The sequence below is a fragment of the Pan paniscus genome, chromosome X (assembly GCF_029289425.2).
Source record: "Pan paniscus chromosome X, NHGRI_mPanPan1-v2.0_pri, whole genome shotgun sequence".
Taxonomy (NCBI): domain Eukaryota; kingdom Metazoa; phylum Chordata; class Mammalia; order Primates; family Hominidae; genus Pan; species Pan paniscus.
The window spans coordinates 151762654-151783719 of NC_073272.2; the positions used below are offsets into that span (position 1 = coordinate 151762654).

Sequence of the window (21066 nt, forward strand, 5' to 3'; positions counted from 1 at the left end):
TTTTCGGCGGCCCCAGGAGCCCGGCGGGCCTGAATGGCAGGTGAGCCCGGGGTGGGGACAGGACGCGGGTTGGGCTGCGCAGGGTCGCCTGGCGCGCGGGCCTTGGGAGCGGCCGCCCGAGCTCCCTGCTACGCCGTCTCTTCCGAGGGCCCACGCCTTGGGTCACGACTGGACCAGGGCTTTGACCAAGGGTCCTCTGTGTGCCCCAGGCCCGCCAGTCAGGCCCCGCCCCCCGGCGGCACGGGCGGGGGCAGGGGCGGCGCCGGCAGAGTGGGGCGCGGGCGCGCGGTGCTCGGTGCGCGCCGCCGCCCCTCCGGCCCGGCTTGCCCGCCCGCTCTCCCAACCCCCTCGGCCCACACCGTCGCCCCCACCCCTCCTTCCTCCACTCGGCCAGGCGGCCGGCGGCCCGGTGCGCGGGGCAGCGCGACGATTGCGGCCTGGCGATCGGGGCACTGCGGTCGTGGCGCGCGAGGCGCGGGGCGCGAGGCCAGCCCTGGCGCGGCGGGGTGTGGGGGGCGGGCAGCTGCGGAGCCCCCGGAGGAAAGCAGGGGCAGGCAGGGGGGTGCCGAGGTAATGGGCAGGGCCTGGGCGCCGGGCTGCGAGGGGCGGGGGTTCCAGGCGCACTTCGGCCCTGGAGGGGCGGGCGACAGGGTGCCCGGGGCGGTGGGAGGGCAGCGGGGAGGGGAGGAAGGGAAGGAGGAGACGGCTGGGCCGGACCGGGGGGCTTGGCCGACGGGGAGCAGGTGGGCGGGGACAGGGCCCCTGCTGGAAGAGGCGCAGCAGCGAGGTGGCGGGCTGCGTGCGCAAACAGGGCGGCCGCCTTCTGGGCCCGGAGAACGGTGAGGCCATTTGGGTTGGGTGTCCCAGTCCCGAGGGCACGGTTCGGTATCCAGGGCCAACGAGCTGGGTGCAGGGCATTGTTGGGGAGGGAAGATCTAGAGGCCTGTCCGGGCCAAGGGGATGGGGCGTACTGAACAGCTCCGGGAGAAGAGTGTTGCTGGGTCAGGGCGCTGGTGTCCAGCGAAGGTGGGCGAGGACAGGCACTTTCAGGGCTGGCCTGAGTGGAAAGGGACAAGGGGGCCCCAGAGTTTGAGTTTGAGCATAATTTGGGAGTTGTCGTGTCACTGGGTGGGTCGATGAGTCATGCGATTTGGAGAACCCTTTCCTGGCCATCAGTTCTGAGGGATGGAAATAAAGTCTAGGGTTTGGAGAAGTGGTTTGGAGGCCATGTCTTGGGACACCAGGTGCTCTGGTGGTCACCAGGCTTCATGTGAGGGACTTTGGGAGTTGTGTCCCAGAGGCCTGAGATTCAAAAGCTTCAGTCTGGGGTGGAGTTAAGCAAGGTCTTTGTGGTGGCCAGTTCCCTGCCTTCCTTCCTTTCCAGGCTGTCAGGATTCAGCTGTGTTCCTGCGGGGAGTGGGTTAAAAATTCCTTCCGCCTGCAGTCAGCTTTACAGTATCCACCAGGGGCAGGGGGGACATATACATGTGTGGCTGCAGCATCATTCTTTGTCGTGGAGCCCTCACGATTGCTTCCTTATTGTTGCCATAGTAACTGTCTATTGATGGTGTATTTATAGGGGAAGAAGCAGGCGCTACATTTTGGGGAGGGAGGGGAAAGAGGCCTCGTGGCAGGCAGCAGCAGCAGTGAAGGTGGCTACAGAATTGCTAATGGAGTGGGCCATGCCATGGGAACTGTTTTGGGGGTGTTCCTGGCTCGACTGAAGCTTAAAAATGAACTGGTGACTTTAGCAGGTGCGTCAGGATAACATGTATTCGGGTCTATGATAGGTGTGACATATAGCCACCTTTGACCAAGGCTAGGTGTGTGGGGGACAAAAGATGGATATATGTAATCTATTATGTAAATTTTTCTCCACTTTTTTAAAAAACCACTGCAGTTTCCTTTGATAAGCATATTTTTCTCTCTTCCCTTATTAAGACTATATGCATTTTTCTCAAACCCAGATACAACAGCTCCATTTTTCTTCAAGCAAAAAATCCTTGCCATGAGGCATACTATATCCACTCCCTCACCACATAAAGCTCAGGTATCCATAATGCAAGCAGAATTTTGAGATCATATTCCATCTTGGTTCTGACAAACATTGAGGGCCAACTGTCTCACAAGGCAGGCCCATCTGTTGACAAATTCACATGTTGATAGTTTTGAGGGAGATTGTTGCTGGGTTCAAAAGAGAAAGCCCCTTGATGTGGCGTTTCCACAAATAGATGTCAGATCTGCTGTTTTACCTTTAATTTTCTTTTCTTTCTTTTCTCTCTTTCTCTCTTTCTCTCTTTCTTTCTTCCTTCCTTCCTCCCTTCCCTTCCCTTCTCCTTCTTTCCTTCCTCCTTCCCTTCCCTTCTCCTTCCTTCCTTCCTTCCTTCCTCCCTCCCTCCCTCCCTTCCTTCCTCCCTCCCTCCCTCTCTCCCTCTCTCCCTCCCTCTCTCCCTCTCTCCCTCTCTTTCTCTCTTTCTCTCTTTCTTTCTTTCTGGCTTTGTAGCCCAGGCTGGAGTGCAGTGGCGCAATCTCAGCTCACTTCAATCTCCGCCTCTCTGGTTCAAGCGATTCCCCTGTCTCAGCCTCCAGAGTAGCTGGGACTACAGGCATGCACCGCAGCATGCCTAACTAATTTTTGTATTTGCAGTAGAGATGGGGTTTCACCATTTTTTGGTCAAGCCAGTCCCAAACTCCTGACCTGAGGTGATCCGCCCGCCTCAGCCTCCCAAAGTGTTGGGATTATAGGCATGAGCCACCGCGACCAGCCTAAATTATTGATTTATATCCTACCTGTTTGCCAAAAGGATTAGGTGGCATATTATAAATGCACAATAGGACACTGGAAACATAAATAGAAAGCTGTATACCACATCGCAGGACAGAAGCATATGTGCTTAACAGCTGGGCTTCCAGGGTGCCTGTGCTTGACTGGCAATAGTGACGCTGAACTTCCTGGCAGCCTAGGCAAAAAGGAGGGCTCAATGGATTCCACAGTTCACGTGTCTTGCATCCAGTTAGTCATAAAACCAGAGCTTCTGCTTGGGGAGGGGAGTAGTGGGGTGATTGCTCCCAGATGTGGACAGCTCAGCAAGGGCTCTAGAATGTGTGTATGAGTGGGCGTGTGTATTGTGGGGAGGGACAGAGGGAGCAGTGTGCTGTGACCATGGTTTAAGTACTGGCTGGATAGCTCCTTAGCAGGAGAAAGGCTTTCTGACAATAGCTCACATTAGGGGCAACTCTTGTAGTTAGCGTCTCAGTGTCGGGCATCTAAATTCATGTCTTGGCACTCTACTGCCATGGGCTTTAATGCAAAGAGAGAAGAGAGGCCTGGTTCCAGAAGATTCCAGGTATCTTGCCTCTTTGTCTGGTGAAGATGAACACAGCGGGTCACCTGGGTTTGGGCCTTCTGATTATGCCTGGGAATATGAAGAATGCAGCATTGTTGTGCATGGAGGATGAGACCCTGTAGAAGATGTGTCCACTGAAGGTTGCTATAGGCTAGTCCCAGCAGGGCAGTGACTTTTGAGATGGTTGATGCTGTGTTAAGCTTTGTTTTCAGGGAACATGCTTGTCATTGGAGGCATCTGTGACTCACCATTGTGCTCAAAATTAGTTGTGAATTCTGGTCCTGCCACTGTCACTGTTGATTTGCTTAACCTTGTCTGAGCCCGTCTCTCTGGGCTGTATTTCCTCATCTATCTCTGAGGTCCTTTCCAATTGGAAGTTGCAAAGATTCATTGAGGGGAGCAAGGAAGGAGGAGCCTCAGCCTTTAGGATCTTTCCTTTTTTAAAGAAAAAGGTCAACCCTTGGTTCTTATAGATGCTCAGAACATGTTCTTGGGGGAAAACGCTGAAAGGTTTGCTTTGGGCCCTACTGGGCCTGGGGAGGTCTCTGGAGAAGAGCTTGGGGCAGAATGAGAAGCAGCGGAAGCCATGGGTGGCTGCATGGAGGACGATGCACCCCACAAGGTGCTGCTTCAACCTTTTGACCAGGCCAGTGGGAGGGGGGCACATCCCAGAGCCAAGAGTGTGCCCTGTAAATTTCTAGATGTGGTTTCACTGCAACTTTGCTTTTCTCTTACTCCAGAGAAGTGAGACCCTGCAGCTGAGGGAGCATCATGGCAGGTGAGTTTTTCCAGGCCTGGGCAGAGCCGTGGAGGGCCATGCCTAGGGGTTCATGAGTCAGGTTTCAAGTCCTTCCCAGCTTCCCTGCCCCCTACCCCCCAAGTGGGCCTGTAGCCATTTTCCAAATGGCTGAGTAGCAGTTTTGCCCTCTCAACTCTTTGGCTCCCTTCTGAAGTATATGTCACTTGTAGATGTGTACCTACCCAGGCTTCCCTGAGTGACACTAACGTGACAGGCCATAGGGCCTGGGGAAGGGTGCCTGCCTGCTGGCAAAGACATGCCAGCTTGGGCATCCAGGGGGAGTTGCTTTACATGGGAACCAGGAAGTCACCCACCTCTAGGTGAACAACAGGAGCAAACGTCACCTCTTCTTTCATCCTTCACAGTCTCAACTTAGGCTTATGTGGGTGCAGAGCTCAAGCTATTCTGGTCAGCCTGTTTGTAGCTGGGTCTCTCTCTCTGGAATAAGTAGATATGCCCACCATCCAAAGACGGTATTGTAGGGAGATTCTGTGCCCCGTCTGTAAAAGCTTAGACTCTCCATCTGAACCCTGCTACTTCCCATCCCCAGAGGTGCTCTTAGGCTCGTGTATGCCCACTTGTCTGATCTAGCCTAGGCTGGCTTTGCATTAGACTTTCTTGAACAAGACTATTGATGCCAGACCACCTGGCGGCACAGGTGGATGTTCAGGTGGAGGAACACCACCCTGGTAGAGTCTTCTAGGATTATCTGGTATTAGTTCCACCAGTATCAGCCTTAAAAAGGAATACATTCTCATTGCAAGGGCTCCAACTTTCACTTTTCAAGGTGATGCAGAAGATACTGGAGCTTTAGTCACTGAACATTGCCTACTTACAATTCTTATTCTTTCTTGTTCCTGTGCAACGTGCACTTTCCTTGCAGTTGGCTACCATTTTCTTCCATGTAGCCAGGGGCCTAAGCCTTGTTGGGGCTGTGGTATTCTAGACAGGTATATCACGGCACCATAGAATGTCAGCCCTTACATCCCTTTCACAAAGGGCCGGCCATGTCCTTTGATCAGAAGCCTGGTGTCTTGCCTGCTCACTCGGCCTTGTTTCCCTGCATAATTATGCTTCAGTTGCTGGGCTGGGCCTGGTTTGAAGGAGCCCCTGGGCATCTCCCCATTCCAGGCCTCAGTAGGGCTCTCTCCTCAGTGTTTCTGGAGGCCAAGGATGCCCATTCGGTCCTGAAACGATTCCCTCGTGCCAATGAGTTCCTGGAGGAGCTGCGTCAGGGCACCATCGAGCGAGAGTGCATGGAGGAGATCTGCAGCTACGAGGAGGTCAAGGAAGTGTTTGAGAACAAAGAGAAAACGGCATGTACCACCCTGGGGCTGGTTCTGGGAGTAGGAGTAGCCTCAGGAATAGCAAGAACAGGCCCTGGTAATGCAGACCAATCAGAAGCAAGGAAAGACACCCAGCCTAAGGCATAGCCACTAGGGCCATCAGGGAGCAGATAAAGTACGTACAGTCCCATTGCCTGACTCTTTTGGGGTCCTCCTCACTTGGGAGCATTGTCCTTTGCCCTTGGTACATTCTGCTGCCTCTCTGGTAACTCTGTGAGACAAGTCAGATGGGGAAGGGTAGGAAGCACCAGAGTTACTGAAGGCCTCTGAGCCCACGTGGAGCTTGAGCTTCTCTTAAGTACCACTTTTTCTTTTGCAGATGGAGTTCTGGAAGGGGTACCCAAATGCAGTCTACTCTGTCCGAGACCCCTCGCAGAGCTCAGATGCCATGTATGTGGTGGTACCCCTTCTGGGGGTGGCACTGCTGATTGTCATCGCCTTGTTCATCATCTGGAGGTGCCAGCTGCAGAAAGCGACCCGTCACCACCCCTCCTATGCTCAGAACCGGTACCTAGCCAGTCGCGCCGGGCACACCCTCCCCCGGGTCATGGTGTACCGGGGTACTGTGCATAGCCAAGGGGAGCCTTCTGGGCACCGAGAGGCAGCGAGCAGTCCCCAGGTGGTGCTGGGGCCCAGTCGGGGGGGCAGGACCACAGTCCGGCTCGAGAGCACCCTCTACCTCCCTGAGCTCTCTCTCTCCAGACTGTCCAGCACCACCCCTCCCCCCTCCTACGAGGAGGTGACTGCGCCCCAAGAGAGCAGCAGTGAGGAGGCCAGCGTGTCTTACAGCGACCCACCCCCAAAGTACGAGGAGATAGTGGCCGCCAACCCTGGCGCTGACAAGTAGTGGGACGTTTGTGCCCTGTCCTGGATGAACGCCTCTTTCCGAGGTCTCCTATTTTCTTTTTAACTTTTTAAAGACTGTGCCACCACAAAACAGCCTTAGCCTCCTTGTTGCCAAATAATTCCCTAACTGTGGAGTTTTAGGAAGTCAGTTGTCAGAGACAGGTGGGGAGGGTGGGGGTAGGGACCACGCATGAGTCGAAGCCCCCGGGAAGAGCCAAAGGCCAAAGTGCCCAACTCTTTGGGATGACCCCCAAGCCTCCAACATCCTGTCTTTCCATCAGGAACTGGCTTCTCTTATGCCAAAGGAATAACCCCATTGAGTTGATTGTGGCCAGAATGTCCACAGGCCTGGCCCGGGGTCTGTGGGACTGGCTGGAGGCCTGCCTGTGTCTAGAGCTCTGGGCCTCAGGGGTAAGGGAAGGAAGCCAGCCTTTCAGCACCCCTTACCCTCCACAGTTCTGCGATTTCTGTCCTTGCTTACATTTGGAGGACAGGGACAAGGACTGAGCAAAAACAAAATGAAAAAATCATGACAAATAAATAATTAACACAATAGAACAAAACTCTAGCACCTGGGCCGTTCATAGGAGGCCAAGGGAAATTTATCACATGGATCTGTGATGTCCGCCTCCCCTAAAACCTGTCCCCACACTCCTGGAAGGAGGACAGGGTGTGTGAAGGATGAGGGCCAGAGGGCTGGGTGGCAGAGTTTCCTCTTCCACATTGACCAAGAGGCCCACGTGGACTCTGCCATTCAGTTTCTAGTGTGCTTGTCTCTCCAGACATGTGGACCAGCTGTGTTCAAACCACTACCCACTGGCATGAGCCTACTTTTTGCGAATGGTGCATTGAAATTGAACTTCAGATTGAGGATTTCTCCTTAACGATGGTGCGCATCTCAGGAGAAGATCCTAAAGTGTCCCTTTTAAAACATTTATTTGTGGAGAAGCCCGTGGCCTGGGGTTGAAGGCCCATATGGGGTTTGCTCTGCTGTTGCCAGGTGCCAGTCTGTTTTCAGTGAGGCTTTGGACAGCAGTGGGGCAGAAGGCACCTGCCCTTTAACTGTCAGTGACCATGCTAGACACTGTTGATAACGCCTCCCCCTACTTCCGTCTCCATCCTCCTGACCTCAACACCAAACCATTTCTCCTCTGTGGTGCTTTAAAAATTGTAGCAAATTTTTGTGTGGTGCAAGAATGCGTGGCCTGGGTCTATTGGCAACCACAGCAATTTAAAATCCACTGAGCTGACAAGCTTTTTTCTGTCAAAATATCTCTCTAAGGCAGACATTGGGACTCATTTCCTTGAATGCAGCCCTGCCTTCAGGCCACAGAGGACTTCTGGAGGCTGCTCTAGCCCTGAGGACTTGCCCTGGGACGTGCTTCCAGTTAGAAGGCTTGTGTCCCTACCCCAGTGAGGCCACCAGCTTGGACCACTCCACCCTGTGGCTGGGGTTTTCCATCCTTCCCCCTACCTCACAGGCCCGTTGGAGGCTGACTGAGCAAATGCCTGCGAAGTGCTTGAATTGCCAGGGAGCCAGCGAGGTTTGCCTTAGGAAGAGTCTTCTAGAAAGGTGTAGGTTATAAGGGAGCAGTCTTAGCTGAGGCCCTCATATGCCTCTGATGTTGAGTCTCCACTTGGAGAGTCAATCTCCCGTCAGTTGACCCTTTCCATCCTCTCGTCCTCCCTTTCCAGAGCTCCCTGATGCCAGAGATGCTGGTGAATGCAGGTGACATTCTACCTTTCGTTTCCTTGTCTTTCCCTCCCCTGGGCCTTCAGCATTGCACTCCTGCCCTTCGTCACAAAGGGGTTTTTGGCTTAAGAGGCCCCTGCTTTTTCCATGTTGGGGGACCTGGGGAAGCCTGAAGCTCGGGGCTAGCCCTGGCTCTCCCAGTATTTCTTCAAGTAGGTGCCAGAGTGTGACCTGGGAGCAGGTGAGAAGAAACTTATCCCAATATGTCTACTCAGTTAGCACAGAGCCAGGCATGAGCTCCACTGATCAGAGCCAAAGGGAGTTTGCCAAGAAATGCCCGCTGCCTTTGGCATCTGAGTTGCAGCTGGGTGGTAATGGGAGAGAGCAGGAAGAAGCCCAAGGCCTGGCCCATGGAGGGCAACATGTGTCCTTCAGGGGCTGAGGACAGGCCGTGGGAAGAGTCACAGGAGGTTGCTTAAGGCCTGTGATGTTCAGTTCAGATGCTTCATGGTGTTCTGCCAGGTGGGGTTGCACAACGGTTTCTGGGATGGTTTTTGCAGCACATTGTAGAAAAAAGACTGTACAGCACACAGCAGGCATCACTCCTTGCGGTGCACACTTGGCTTTTATGAATGCCCTGTACATATCTTTTCAAACTCTGTGTTTGTATGGAGGTGGATTTGATACAATGCTGACTCTTTCGTGGCTACATTTTTGCTGATTTTGGACTTCTATGTGTGTGTGTGTGTGTGTGTGTATGTGTGTGTGTATCTATGTGTGCACGTTGCCTTTTCTCATTGCTTATCTGAAACAATAGCCGGTGTGCAGCTATATTTGTACCAGGAGGGATCCGGTCTGAAAAGAGGAATGTCACCTCCCCTCACAGGGCTGGGTAGCCTGATGACAGGGCCCTGAGCAAGGAAATGTGGCATTTTAACTATATTGGACACCCAACCCCCAAAGTTGTCACTGTTTGCCTCCTTGAAAAAGGCTTTGGAAGAAGACAAAGCAGCTCCATTCTGCAGGTCTCCACCCTATGCAACCCCCGCTCACACGCCCTTTTGGCATGGTGCCCCTGGCCCAGGCTTCTTTTCTGTGGGCGTCAGCAGCTGAAAGAAATCTGAGCACTCCTGGGCATGTTTTTTTTTTTGGTTTTTTTTGGTTTTTTTTGTTTTTTTCGTGTGTGTGTGTGTGTGTGGAAAGATGTGTGACTATTGACTTTGGGTATGGCGGGACTAGTTAATTAGATGCTTTTCATTTTTCAAAAAGAAAAGGCTTTAAAAATTTTCTTGAAATGTGACTGTCACTTGTTTTCAACCAAAAACTTTTTAAGATTTTTTAAAAGAAAAATCGAAATCCTGTCCCTCCCCCGCTTCCCATCGCCTCCGGTTTTCAAAATGAAAGCACAAGTGCAAGAGTTGGGTGCACAGGTGCCTGGCGTGTACACACCACCCACACAGCTGCGTCCAGCCCTGGCTGAGGGAGACGCAGTGCTGAGCAGTCAGCCCCGGGAGGCCTCTTTTTCAACTTCCAATCCCACTGCCATGAATGTGAATTCCTTAGGGTGCTTCCAAAAACAGGAGTCTGCCTGATCTGTTGGACATTGCCTTTTTGGTAGCCCGAATATGAGGAATTCAGGACAGGAAAGTGTCTTTTTGTCAAGTAGTCAGAGCCGGATGCTTCCCCTCTCCCAGTGGGTGGAGCATCGCAACCCCCAGCCAGAGTTGATCTTTTGACAACCCAGTGACATCCCATGAGAAGGAAGAAAAAAAATTCAACACTGCCTCTAGATTGTTATTTTGTCCAACAGAGAGATCATGGAGAGAGTCTCTCTCGCTCACGGAGGCTCTGTCTTTCTAGGAGTATGTGTGTGTGCTGTCTCATGTGTGGACACTCACAGTTGAGGCTGAGATGGATATCTTGGCAGCAGAGCTGCTGGTCTAGGTGGCTTTTCAGCTTGACAAGTAATGAAGCTCCATTTCAAGATTTCACCGATTCCGAAACAAGCACAGCCCCCCACCCCCCGCCACGGAACTCTACTAATACTAATCACTATAATTAGCTAATTTAAAAGTACGGTAATCAGACTGCTTGCAACTATTTTAAAAGCCCATTAATTTGAAGCCCACTACTTCAGAACTTCGAGAAAATCACAACTTAAGACAATTCACAGTAGCTGTGATTCTGGCTACATAAAAATATTTGAAATATTCTTCCCTTTAGTCAATGTTCAGGGTCTTTTGTGTAAGAGAAATCCAGTTTAAAATGAGTACCCTTTTCAAAGAAAAGGCTCAAGATATTAAGGATCCCTTCACCGTGCCTTCAGCTTTGCAGTTCAGCACTTCTCGTATGTACAGGGTGATCTCTTGTTCTCTCTCCATCACAGGGATGTTGGATATTGCAGCCTTTCACTCTACTCCTTTATTTATCCTGTGAATAACATAGTTTGTGAACTAGACTGCAATTTAAACTAATACACATGATGTATCTTTCTAAATATTCTGTAAAGCAGATGCTTCGCTGTCAGACTGGCCGCTCCATCATTCGCCTCCAAATATTCAAACGTGGGAGCTTTTCCTTTCAGACTGTGGGCAGCGAGTCTCTCTCTAGCAAGAATTTCTCTGACAAACATACCCAAATAGCACACCCTCTCAAGCTCAATGCCTCAACAGTTGTTTCACTGTACTGATATCTGACTGCTGAATAGTGCCTGCCCTTCACCCACCCCCAGCCCGAGCATTAACACAGATCTTCAGGATTGGGACAAATCCCCCAGCTGCTTTTGCCTCTCAATCCATCTCCCCTCATTGATACCAATTTCCCAGGCCTGAACACATCTGTTATTTTGCTCTGACATTGTGAATTTGTGACAGTGGAAACCCTGATATGTGCAACTGAGCTTCTACAAATAATTACTGTGAAATGGATTAATTTTGATACCACTTTAAACTGTGCTTGTATTCATGTGTTGACCCTTGTCAGCTGGGAAATCTGTACATTCAGTGTATGTCAGCATTTCATTGGAGCCTGGGGCAACAGACAAACTTGCTTCTGATTTCTCTCTCTCTCTCTTTCTTTTTATAATTGTTGAATTTGGCTGTTACATTTTGTCTCCTTCTTTACAAGAAAACAATAATAATAAAGAGCAAATGGCATCCACTTGAATCCTGTCGTCATCCATCTTGGATCCCTACTGACTTCCAAACTTCCAAGGGGTATGGGTGGTTGTGAGTCAGACTGTAGATAAGGAAGAAGCCCAAAACAGTCCAGGAGCAGGAAGCAGACATGTCCTGGGTCCTAAAGTTTGTCCCCAGTGTGTAAGATGATCTCCTGAGCCATCCTTCTGGGATGAGGTTGGTGAGATCTGTCAGAAATCACAGTTAGAAACTTCCTAGTCACATGATCCCTGCTTACTAACAGGTGTCCCTTGCTGGAAGGATGCCCTGCTTGGTTTCAGAGCTGGGAGAGGAGCGGAAGGTATACAATACTCAGGCTTTGCCCTGGCTGGGCTTCCTAAGTTCTAAAGATGGCAAGGATCAGGGACTGTTCAGAGGGCAATAATGCCCAGCCTCTGCACAGAGGAAACATGGTCTTAGCTCCCAGAGATTCCCAGCTGTGGGTATGCAGAGAGATATAGCCACGGGAAGTCGCAAGTGCTAGTTGTGCCAACCCCAAGTAATGAAAGTAATCCGTCCTTTAATCGGGAAGACCCTGGAAGTGATGGGACAATGGCAATGAAATTTGGGACCTCCTTAGAGGACTGAATATGGAGCCCAAATGCCAAGAATGGCAGCCAGAGGCCTTGGGGAGCTGGAGCTTGAGTGATGCTAACCTTCTGGGGATGCTGGAAACTCGAAGGCCCTTCAGGCACACAGATGGGGTCATATTCTGAACATAGGTTTTGAACTTTAGGCTCTTTTGCCAGAGACAAATGTTCTAGGCAGTGACTTAGGGTCCCAGGCCAGCCCATGCAAGGAAGCTAATACATGAAGGATGCCCTGAGCTTCCAAAGTCCCCTGTATGCACCATCCAATGGACTGGGCCTCCCTTGCTAATCTAGTCACAGGTTCTGGGGCCAAGGCACTTGAATTGCTTATAGACGATGAGGGCAAGTCAGGGCCAGGGACTTAATGGGGTGACTGTGGAGGGAGATGGTTCTATCCCTAGAGACAGGGGATCAGGTGAAAGGCAGACCCTGTGCCTCAAGGGTGTGGCTTGGGAAGGTGGGGTCCCTCTCCTTGCCCTCTCCCCAGCCTCCCATCCTGCACCAGTGCCACTCCCTCATAGTAGCTGACCTGAGGCTACAAGGAGTGACAGGATGGAAGGGCAGTGGGGAAAATGCCTGAATTGTGATTATAAATGATCATAGCCAGCATTTATTGAGCTCTTAGTGTATGCCAGGCCTTGTACATGCATTGACTGACACAATCCTCTCGAGAAACTTGCGATATGGGGTTTATAACTAACCCTAGTTTATAGCAGAGGGAAGCAAAGCCAGAAAAGGCATGTCATTTGACGAAGATCTCACAGAGAGGAAGTCCTGGATCCATCATGTGAATCCGGGTCTGTCCTGATGGCCCCACCCCAGGCCATGCACCTAGCACTGCTGGTCCCTTTTGGGGAAGGGTGACTTTGCGTTGGTTTTGTGTTGACTATAGATCCCTCCAGAATGCCCTCTTCCTCTCCCTGCCCTACTGGTAACCCCATTTGGGCAGGGACCATATATAACTTTTCTCACCACTTCTGCCCTGGAACACAGCACAGTGCCTGGATCACAGTAAGTGTTCAATTTTTAAAAACGTGTGGACTGATTGTGTTCTACAATCGGAGACCAAGCTCCATGTATTAGTTTGCTTGGGCTGCCAAAACAAAATACTACAGGCTGGGGGTTTAAACCACAGAAGATTTTCTCAAGGTTCTAGAGGCTGGAAGTCTGAGGTCAAGGTGCTGGCAGGGTTGATTTCTTTTGAGGCTTGTATCCTTGGCTTGCTGATGGCCATCTTCTCCCTGTGGCTTCACAGTATTGTCCCTCTGTTCTTTTCGGTGCTCCTAATCTCCTCTTCCTATAAGGATGCCAGTCAGATTGGATTAGGTCCTACCCCACTGACCTCATTTCCACTTAATTACTCCTTGATTACTCCTGCAGCCACATGTTGAGGTCCTGGGGGTTTACAATTTCAACGTATGAATTTTAGGGGGACAGATTTTGGCTCATAATGCTCCACTCATGACAGGAAGACTCTGTTGCTCCTTCCTCCAACCTAAGCACATGATGCACATTCTGGAAAATCTTGAAGGGTGAACATCATAGCTTCTCTGAGATGCTGGCAAAGACAGAGGGGCACCTTGTCAGTCTCCAACCAGTCCCCAAAGCAGTTTCTTCCCTGCCAAGCTGGACAGACTTGGGACAGCTGCCAAAAGTCTCCACAGGGCAGGTGAGTTGGGAAAGGAGAAGTGGGCTTCAGAATGCTTCTTCCAGGGTTCTTCTGTGGGAAGTGATGTGAGAACCCAAAGCCTGAAGAATAGACACAACGTTGGTGCCCCACAGGTTGTTTTTACAGACAAAATACATTGTTTTGGGGAATCACAACACCGCCAGCTCCAATGACATTAACTTTCAGCATTTTCTCTGAAGAGCTCGAACTGCGTGATGGGTTCGGTTTCACTAGGATTTCCGAGCTATAAAAATAGAGACTGGGTAACATTTCATATCAGGCTGGTTGCATGGGGTCACAGGAGCCCAGTGGGTGGGCAATTGGTGGTGGCACTGCTGGGTCCTTGGGCTGATAGGACATCTAGGGGTGGGTGCTGGCAGAGCATGGTGCTCCACAAGCTGGGGAATGCAGGTCCTGGCTGTCTGGAGCTCTGGGCATAGCTGGGTGGGGGAAACATCAGAACAGCTGTAGCAATAGTGCATGATGAACTTTATGCTAGGGGAAGTCCAGGGGGGTGGGGCTGGGGGCTTCCAGAGAAAGTCTTCCTGAGGAAGCCACGGCCAGCCAAAGTGAAGGATGGGTAGGAATCAGCCAAGCAAAGACCATGGAAGACAATTCGGACAGGCAGAGGGGCAGCATGTGAAGAGGCCTGGAGTTCAGCAAGTCCATCTTGGTTTTAAGGAAACAGAAGACAGGGTAGCATGAGGGGAAAGACCTGTACAAGATGAGATTTGCAAGATACATGGAGGTCAGCCTATGTGAGGCCCTTTAGGCAGTATTCAGAGCTGTAGTCTTTACCCTAGTGATAAGCGAAGGCCACCAAGGGGTGCCTTAAGGAGCAAGCGGGCATGGCCAGGCATGCTCTGCCAGCCATGTGGAAAACAGGCTGCAGGAGCCGAAGAATAAGAGAAGTCAGGGAGGTCAGGTTATTGCCATCGCCCAGGCAAGAGACAGCGCTGGGATGGATGAGGCTGATGACGGAAGAGACAGAGAGAGATAGACTGTTGAGAAGGTTTTTACTCAAACTTTGATGGGCACAAGACTATCTGATTGCTTAGAATGTAGATCTCCAGACCCCACCCTCAGAGTCTGATACCTTGAGTCCAGGGTTGGGCCAGCCATGTGCATTGTGGCCAAATCACTCAGTTGATTCTTCTGCAGGGGATCTTTGGGTCACATTGGAAGAAACACTGAATTCTCTATTCAGGAGGCAGAACCATGCATGGTGACTGATTGCGTTGGGAAGGGGTAGTGAATAATCCCAGAGGACTTTCAGGTTTAGGGGCTCAGACAGTAGAGTAGATGGTAGGGCCATTCCCTGGAAAGGGTCACAGTTGAGGAAGAGCAGGTTTAGGGGAGCAAAAGACCACAGGTTTGAGTTGACGTGTTGCATGTGTGGTGTATAGCGCATTTGAGTGTAGTTGAGGAGGGAGGCCTAGGCTGCAGCAGGAGAGATCAGAATTGCTTGAGGTCCCAGAAAGACAACAAGTGGTCTTGAGTGTGGACCTAATGGCCCAGGAGGGAGGCCAGACAGGTGGGAAGAAAAGCACTGGCATATGGAGCCCTGAAAACCGAAGGACTAGAGTGTTTCTAGAAGGAGACAGTGGACAATGATGTGAAATGCTTTCAAGAAGCCAAGGAAGATGACAGCCAAAGTGAACTCATTGTATGGAGCCATCAGGGGGTCATCGGTGACCTTGGCAAGGGGTGGTTTCAGTTCCATGGTGACTGAAGAAGCCAGACTAGAATGAGCAGTGGGATGCCTGGAAGGTAACAAGTGGAGACAGTGCATATGATGGAGGCAACACTTTCCAGGAGTTGAGAAAGTTTAGCGGCAAAAGACAAGATGCTAAGGGGGGATTGTTTTGTTTTTTAACATTCAGGTCATTCCAATCCAACCACTATTTAGTGATCTTCTAATATGCCAGGAAGCACGCTAAGTGCTGAGGAGCCAGCAAACAAAGCAGACAAGGTCTCTGTTGGTCTCTATCTTCTAAGAGTGAAGGGCAGGTCAGAGTAGAATAGGGGCTGGAGGATGTTTTCTGAAATTCTCTGGAGCCACCTCCTCCTTGGGACTTCCTCTTGGTCTAGCGAGCACCCTGGATTGTTAATGTGATGGTTTATCACTGAATCGGTGAACTGGATCATATCTCAGCCCTCTCTTCCCGCCTCTGTCCAGCTTTTCCATCTGTAAAATGGGGGCATACTGGGAATAGTAACCACTTCATAGATGGGAACACCTGTCATTAGCTTCCTGTCTGAAAAAAAAAACCCCATGCAGCTTCTCAGGGCTGTGCTTCCCACCTTGGGCCTTCTTCCTCCTCTCCAACATCTTTCTCCAGCTTGGAGGGGCAGCTGCTGCTTGTGTTTTGAGCAGGTCATTTTCTGAGGTTTTGTACCACATTTTCTACCTCTTCCTTCGGCCTCTGATTCTCCTGATTTTTACATACACATCACAATTCAGTCATTGGGCACAGAAACAATTAAAAGCAGATGCATTTTGATCTGAGGAGTCACCACACAGCCGAGGCCAAGGATTTTGTGAGGTCACCTTGCTCAAACCCCCTTCCTGAGGATCAGGAAAGAGACTCTTTCCCACCAGCTCCCAGAGATCTCTGGACATAAGAGCAAAGTGCCCTAGCCTCTCAGCTGGGGGCAGGGTGACACTGGGCCACAGTGTGACAGATAGGCAGGAAACAAATCCCTCTGGGTCTCTGAACCTTCTGCCAGCTTTTGGGGGAAGGATTTCTTGGGCCAGTGAAGAGAAAAGGAGAAGGCAGAAGAAGGAGCAGGCAGTGACAGCAACTGGCTGCACTGGGAGGCGAATTTCCCCTCTTTCTGGGTGCTGTTCTTTGTCACATGCAGGGTGGTCCTGAGTTGTTTCTAAGGCAGTCAACCAACAACAATTACCCTGAGCTCTTTGCATCTCCACCTGAGCTGCTGAGAGAGCCTTCCTTTCTCAGGGGGAATCTCAAGGTGCTGTTCTGAAGGAACTCAGAGGCACAGCAGGATGGTCTCTGGACCCCTAAGCCTGGAGGACTGGGTTGTTTGGGAACCACTTAGCATCTCAGCAACCGCAGTCCTACCTGCTGGTTTGAAAGCCAAGGCTGACTCTGTGTCTGCATCTTTAACTTCCTTCTGCTGAAGCTGCTCCTCCCCCACCCCCTAGACTGTGCCAGAGTTTCCACCCATGCAGGGAAGACGTTTCTACTGATCTCAGCCCCCTTGGGAGGTAGCGAGCTGCCCCAGGAGGTGTGCAGTCAGAGGCTACAGAGGCCAGGGACATTGCTTGGGACAGATCTCCCTTGCGCCCCTCCTTCTTAGGTTTGCCAAGCTATAGTGAGCACCCACCACACTCCAAGACAGGCAGAGTGCAGCAGGGTTAAGGGCATGGCCGCCACACAAACAACTGCCTGCTACTGTCCCCACAGAGAGATGGACTTCTTTCCTGTCCATTTGATTCTCTGTTCACTACAGCATGAACTTCGTGAGGACAGGGACCTCATCTCCATCCCCAGTGTCTAGCACACAGTCAATCTTGATTCAAGGCAGAAAGCTAGAAATCAAGGTGGCTCTGTCCCCATGGGAGTGGGTCCTAAGGGCTGCCCTAAGTGGCCCTGTTACTTTTTATTTCCCTCTCTCTGCTCACAAGGTGGCCTTCCTTCCCTGGGCCAGCTATGGTCCCTGCAGTTTGACCCTGAGTCCTTCTGTCTGTCCTTCCTGCCTCTTTAAGGAGAGGCGGGAGAGATGCAAGACTCTGCTAGTCCCCTTTCCCCTTCCTCTCTGGCGTAGGGAGGGCTTTGTGGCTCCAGGGATGACCTCAGTACCAGCTGCTTCCAGGAGCAGGAAGGAGAATTGTTTACAGGTCCATAAGGTTCATTAACAAGCCAAGAGGAAGCTCTCAGCTGCCTGAAAGATCCAGGTGCACCCATTTGCTTGGGTTTGGGGCTGTAGCTGCCTGCGACTGGGCTCTCAGCAGGGCTGGGAGATAGGAAGTCATCACACCCAATGGCTTTTTTTACTTTCCTTCAAGACATTTGGCTTCAACGACCTCTTACATAAAGCCCCAATATAAGAAAGTGGTAAGAGCTGAGCTGCTCTGGATGAAGAACAGTAGAGTCTGCCTTGAAGCTCAGGCAGCCCCCACACACCTCCCTGAAACTTCCACGTGAACATGGGAAACTGAGGCTCCAAGCAGGTGAAGCAACCTGCCTAAGATGTCCCAGTGGCAGGGTTCTGAGTCACTCACAGATGTGCTGACTTTGGGCTAGGTTCCTGCCATCTCCTGCTGCAGCTTGCAAGGGAGGTGGGAGCCGGGGGCAGACAGAGCTGCGACCCTGAGCCGCTGGGAACTGGAGCAGAGTGCTCAGCTGACTGAACAGCTGGAAGAAGCTAGTGGTTGGAAGGCACTGTTGGAGGCAGATGATCAGGCTGGCTGGGGGCAGGCAGAGAAGACAGACAGACACAAGGGCAGATGGACAGGTAGGCAGGCAGCAGCCTGAGTTGGACACCTGCTCCGTGGATGGCTGGATGCCCTCTAGGTTTCAGCAAAAGCTTGGATGCAATTAACTTTATTTGTTTGGTCCCCAGTGGAGGCTCTGTGCTGGGGACCAAACAAATAAAATAGCTCTTATTTTAATAAAGATCCAAACCCTCCAGCAGACAGTTCATGGGAAAGAAATACAGAAGATCAATAAACATATGAAAAATTGCTCAGGATTATTCATAATTAAAGTAATATAAATTAAAGCAACAATGAGATGGATATCATTTTTCACCCATTAAGCCTTTTAAATAGTTGCATAATATTCCTGTTGATCAGACTGGGAAGAAACACGGACTTTCTTCTAGGTGAGACTTCACTTTGTGCAGCCTCTTTGGAGGCTCCTTTGACAATATTGGTCCATATAGGTCAAAATCATCAACACACATACCCTAGAACCCCACAATTCCACTTATAGGCACCTGCTGTGCAAACCCATTTACCTATGTGTGCAGAGAGACATGTTCAGGAATGCTCAGTGCTACATTGTTTCTAAAAGTATAAAAGCTCTAGACACCCAAAATATCCATGAGCAAGTCAATAAAGGAGCAAGGGGAGGCAACTGTGTAGGGAAATGCTATGCTGGGCTGAGAAGAAATGAGGTAGATTTGTTTTCACAGGGAGAGATTCCCCAAAGCACATGGTTCACTTGAAAAAATAAGTTGCAGAATATGGCACACACCTCAGATGTAAGATCTCAATTGTGCAAAACACTGAACACTGAAAACATATAGACACACATACAAGCCAGGTATGTTCTGGACCCTTCTTTCCCCTTTGAAGAAGCATCTGTTGAACCTTTGGGTGAGCAGAACCTTCCACTGGAGTGTTAGGGCTCTGCAGCCTGTTATGTACACTTGGCCATGTGCCATCTTCCTGGACCCAGGCACCGTGTGAGACTTGAAAGGTCTCTCTCTGTATCCCGGGTGCTCTAGTCCTTCGAGGCCCTGAGGTTAGCACACAGACTTTGGGGTAGGGGGCTTTTCAGAATGGTTGGAGTACGAATTTAGGGCCATTTCAAAAGGAGATTACCATGCAGATGATAATTATGAAATTATAATTAGCTAGCATGCTAAGAGACAAGTTCAAAGGCACACAGCAAACTCTCGTCACCTCCAAGTTGTCCTTGGCACTCAATCCAAGAAAGGAAGGCATGCTAAGGGGGTGAGATGCTGGGGTTTTTGAGTGGCATTGGGGGTTCAGGGATTGGGAAGGAATTCTCCCACCCTCTTTGCTTGGCTTTAGGTGGTGGATTCCTATGCCACCAGGGGGCAGTGCCTCCACATGCACCTGGACCCTGTGCTCCTGTGCCCAAGAAGCCCCACCAGGGCCAGTTGATAGCGAGACAGAAATCTGGCCTCCATAGCCCGAGGCCCTGTGGCAAGCCAGTGCCCACACTGCTCTAGCTTTGCTGACTTCTGAGTGCTCCTCACAATCCAGCCACCCTGTAGGGAGGCTTGTCCATGGGGGAGACTGACACCAAAAGAAGCGAGAAACTTGCCCAAGGTAAAATCTTGAAGTCATAGTGAGATAAGATTGTCAGATGGAATGCAGGATATGCAGCTAAATTTCAATGTCAAATCAATCCATGAATCATTCTTTAGTGTAAATATGTCCCAAAAGTTAGTGTACGAGAGAATACTTACACTACAAATGTAGTATAAGTACAGATGTGTTGTTTATCTGAAATTTAAATGTACTTCGTACCTGTATTTTCATTTGCTCAATCTGGCTGGGCTTCCCAGTCTCCTGAATCCCACTGAGCTGAGCACACTCAGCAGTTTCTCTGCTCCCAAGGTGGCCCTCCAGAAAGCTCGAATTTCATCACAGCTGCTCCACTGGATCTGGGAAGGGCTTCTTTGGGGCCCCCAGGAATGCAGGCAGGGCCTATATCAGCTCTGGTTCCCAAGAGCTCGGCCCCAGCGCTGGACAGGTGAGGTGGGGGCAGGGGGCAGGCAGCCTCAGACCATGCCGCCCTATCTCAGCTACTCCTGGCCCCTTCGTTTCCACTTTCTCTCCTTCCTTCCTTCCTTCCTTCCTTCCTCCCTCCCTTCCTCCCTTCCTCTTTTCCTTCTTCCTTCCTCCTCTTCCTCCCACCTGGCCCAGGGGCTCTGGGGGAAGAAGAGGCTATTTGTAAAAGGAACCTTATATAAACCTGTCCTGATTCCTTTTACAAATAGCCTCCTATTCCCCCAGGGGCTCTGGGGTTGTTTCCTAGAATGAAGGGTTCACCACAGGTAGTTGTAGCAATCAGGGTTTTCCAGAGAAACAGAACTGATAGGATGTATATATGTATGTATGTATGTATGTATGTATGTATGTATGTATGCATGTATGTATGTATATATCTGCATATGCACAAGTATATAGAAATTTATTTTAAGAAATTGGCTTATGCGATTGTGGGGCTGACAAGTCTGAAATGTGCAAGGCAGCCCGGCAGGCTGGCAACTCAAGGAAGAGTTGACATTGCAGTCCTGGGGTAGAATTACCTCTACTTTGGGAAACCTCAGTCTTTGCTCTTCAGGCCTCTCAGCTGATTGTGTGAGGCCCACTCACATCATCGAGGATGGGTCTCTACTTTATTTCAAGTCCACTGGTTGTAGATGCCAACCACAGCTACAAAATGCCTCCACAGCAACACCTAGACTAGGGTTTGATGGAGTCACTGGGGACTAGAACCAGGCCAGGTGACACATAAACCTGACCATCACAGTGGTCTAATCAGTAGGGAAGCTGAGGGAGAACTGGGACTTAGAAGGTGCAGGGCCTGAGGCCCCTGGGGGTTCTAGTGGCTGCAGTCAGGTCCCACCTCTCTTGCCCTTCTCTCCCTTTGTTATGGCTCCTGCCTAGGCTGACCTACTTCAGGAAAAGGCTACCTCCCGTGTCTGGGGACTCTGGTTGGGGGAGGTAGGATACGCTCTCCAGAGAATCCCTTCTGAAGGTGTGGTATGGCCTGGATTGCTAGCACCTAACTCTGTCGTGGCCACTGCTGGCTCTCGGACCCTGTGCCAATCCCTGTTTTTTCATAGAAATGATGGAGGGTGGACCCCACCC

The 21066-nt window shown here is 50.9% G+C and overlaps 1 protein-coding gene across 4 annotated transcripts; it reads left to right on the forward strand.

Annotated features, from left to right (window-relative positions):
- Positions 1–266: 266 nt before the first annotated feature.
- On the forward strand, positions 267–11196 carry PRRG3 (proline rich and Gla domain 3). 4 transcript variants are annotated; one of them, XM_034949757.3, is made up of 4 exons: positions 267–570; positions 4088–4125; positions 5302–5462; positions 5812–11196. In XM_034949757.3, the coding sequence occupies exons 2-4, from the start codon at positions 4119–4121 to the stop codon at positions 6337–6339; spliced, it is 696 nt and encodes a 231-aa protein (XP_034805648.1). In that variant the 5' UTR covers positions 267–570; positions 4088–4118; the 3' UTR covers positions 6340–11196. The 4 variants fall into 4 exon arrangements, with proteins under 4 accessions (XP_034805648.1, XP_008958924.1, XP_063457940.1 ...); XM_008960676.6 differs by lacking the exon at positions 267–570 and adding an exon at positions 729–839; XM_063601870.1 differs by lacking the exon at positions 267–570 and adding an exon at positions 740–839 and having other exon boundaries at positions 4088–5462.
- Positions 11197–21066: the final 9870 nt, after the last annotated feature.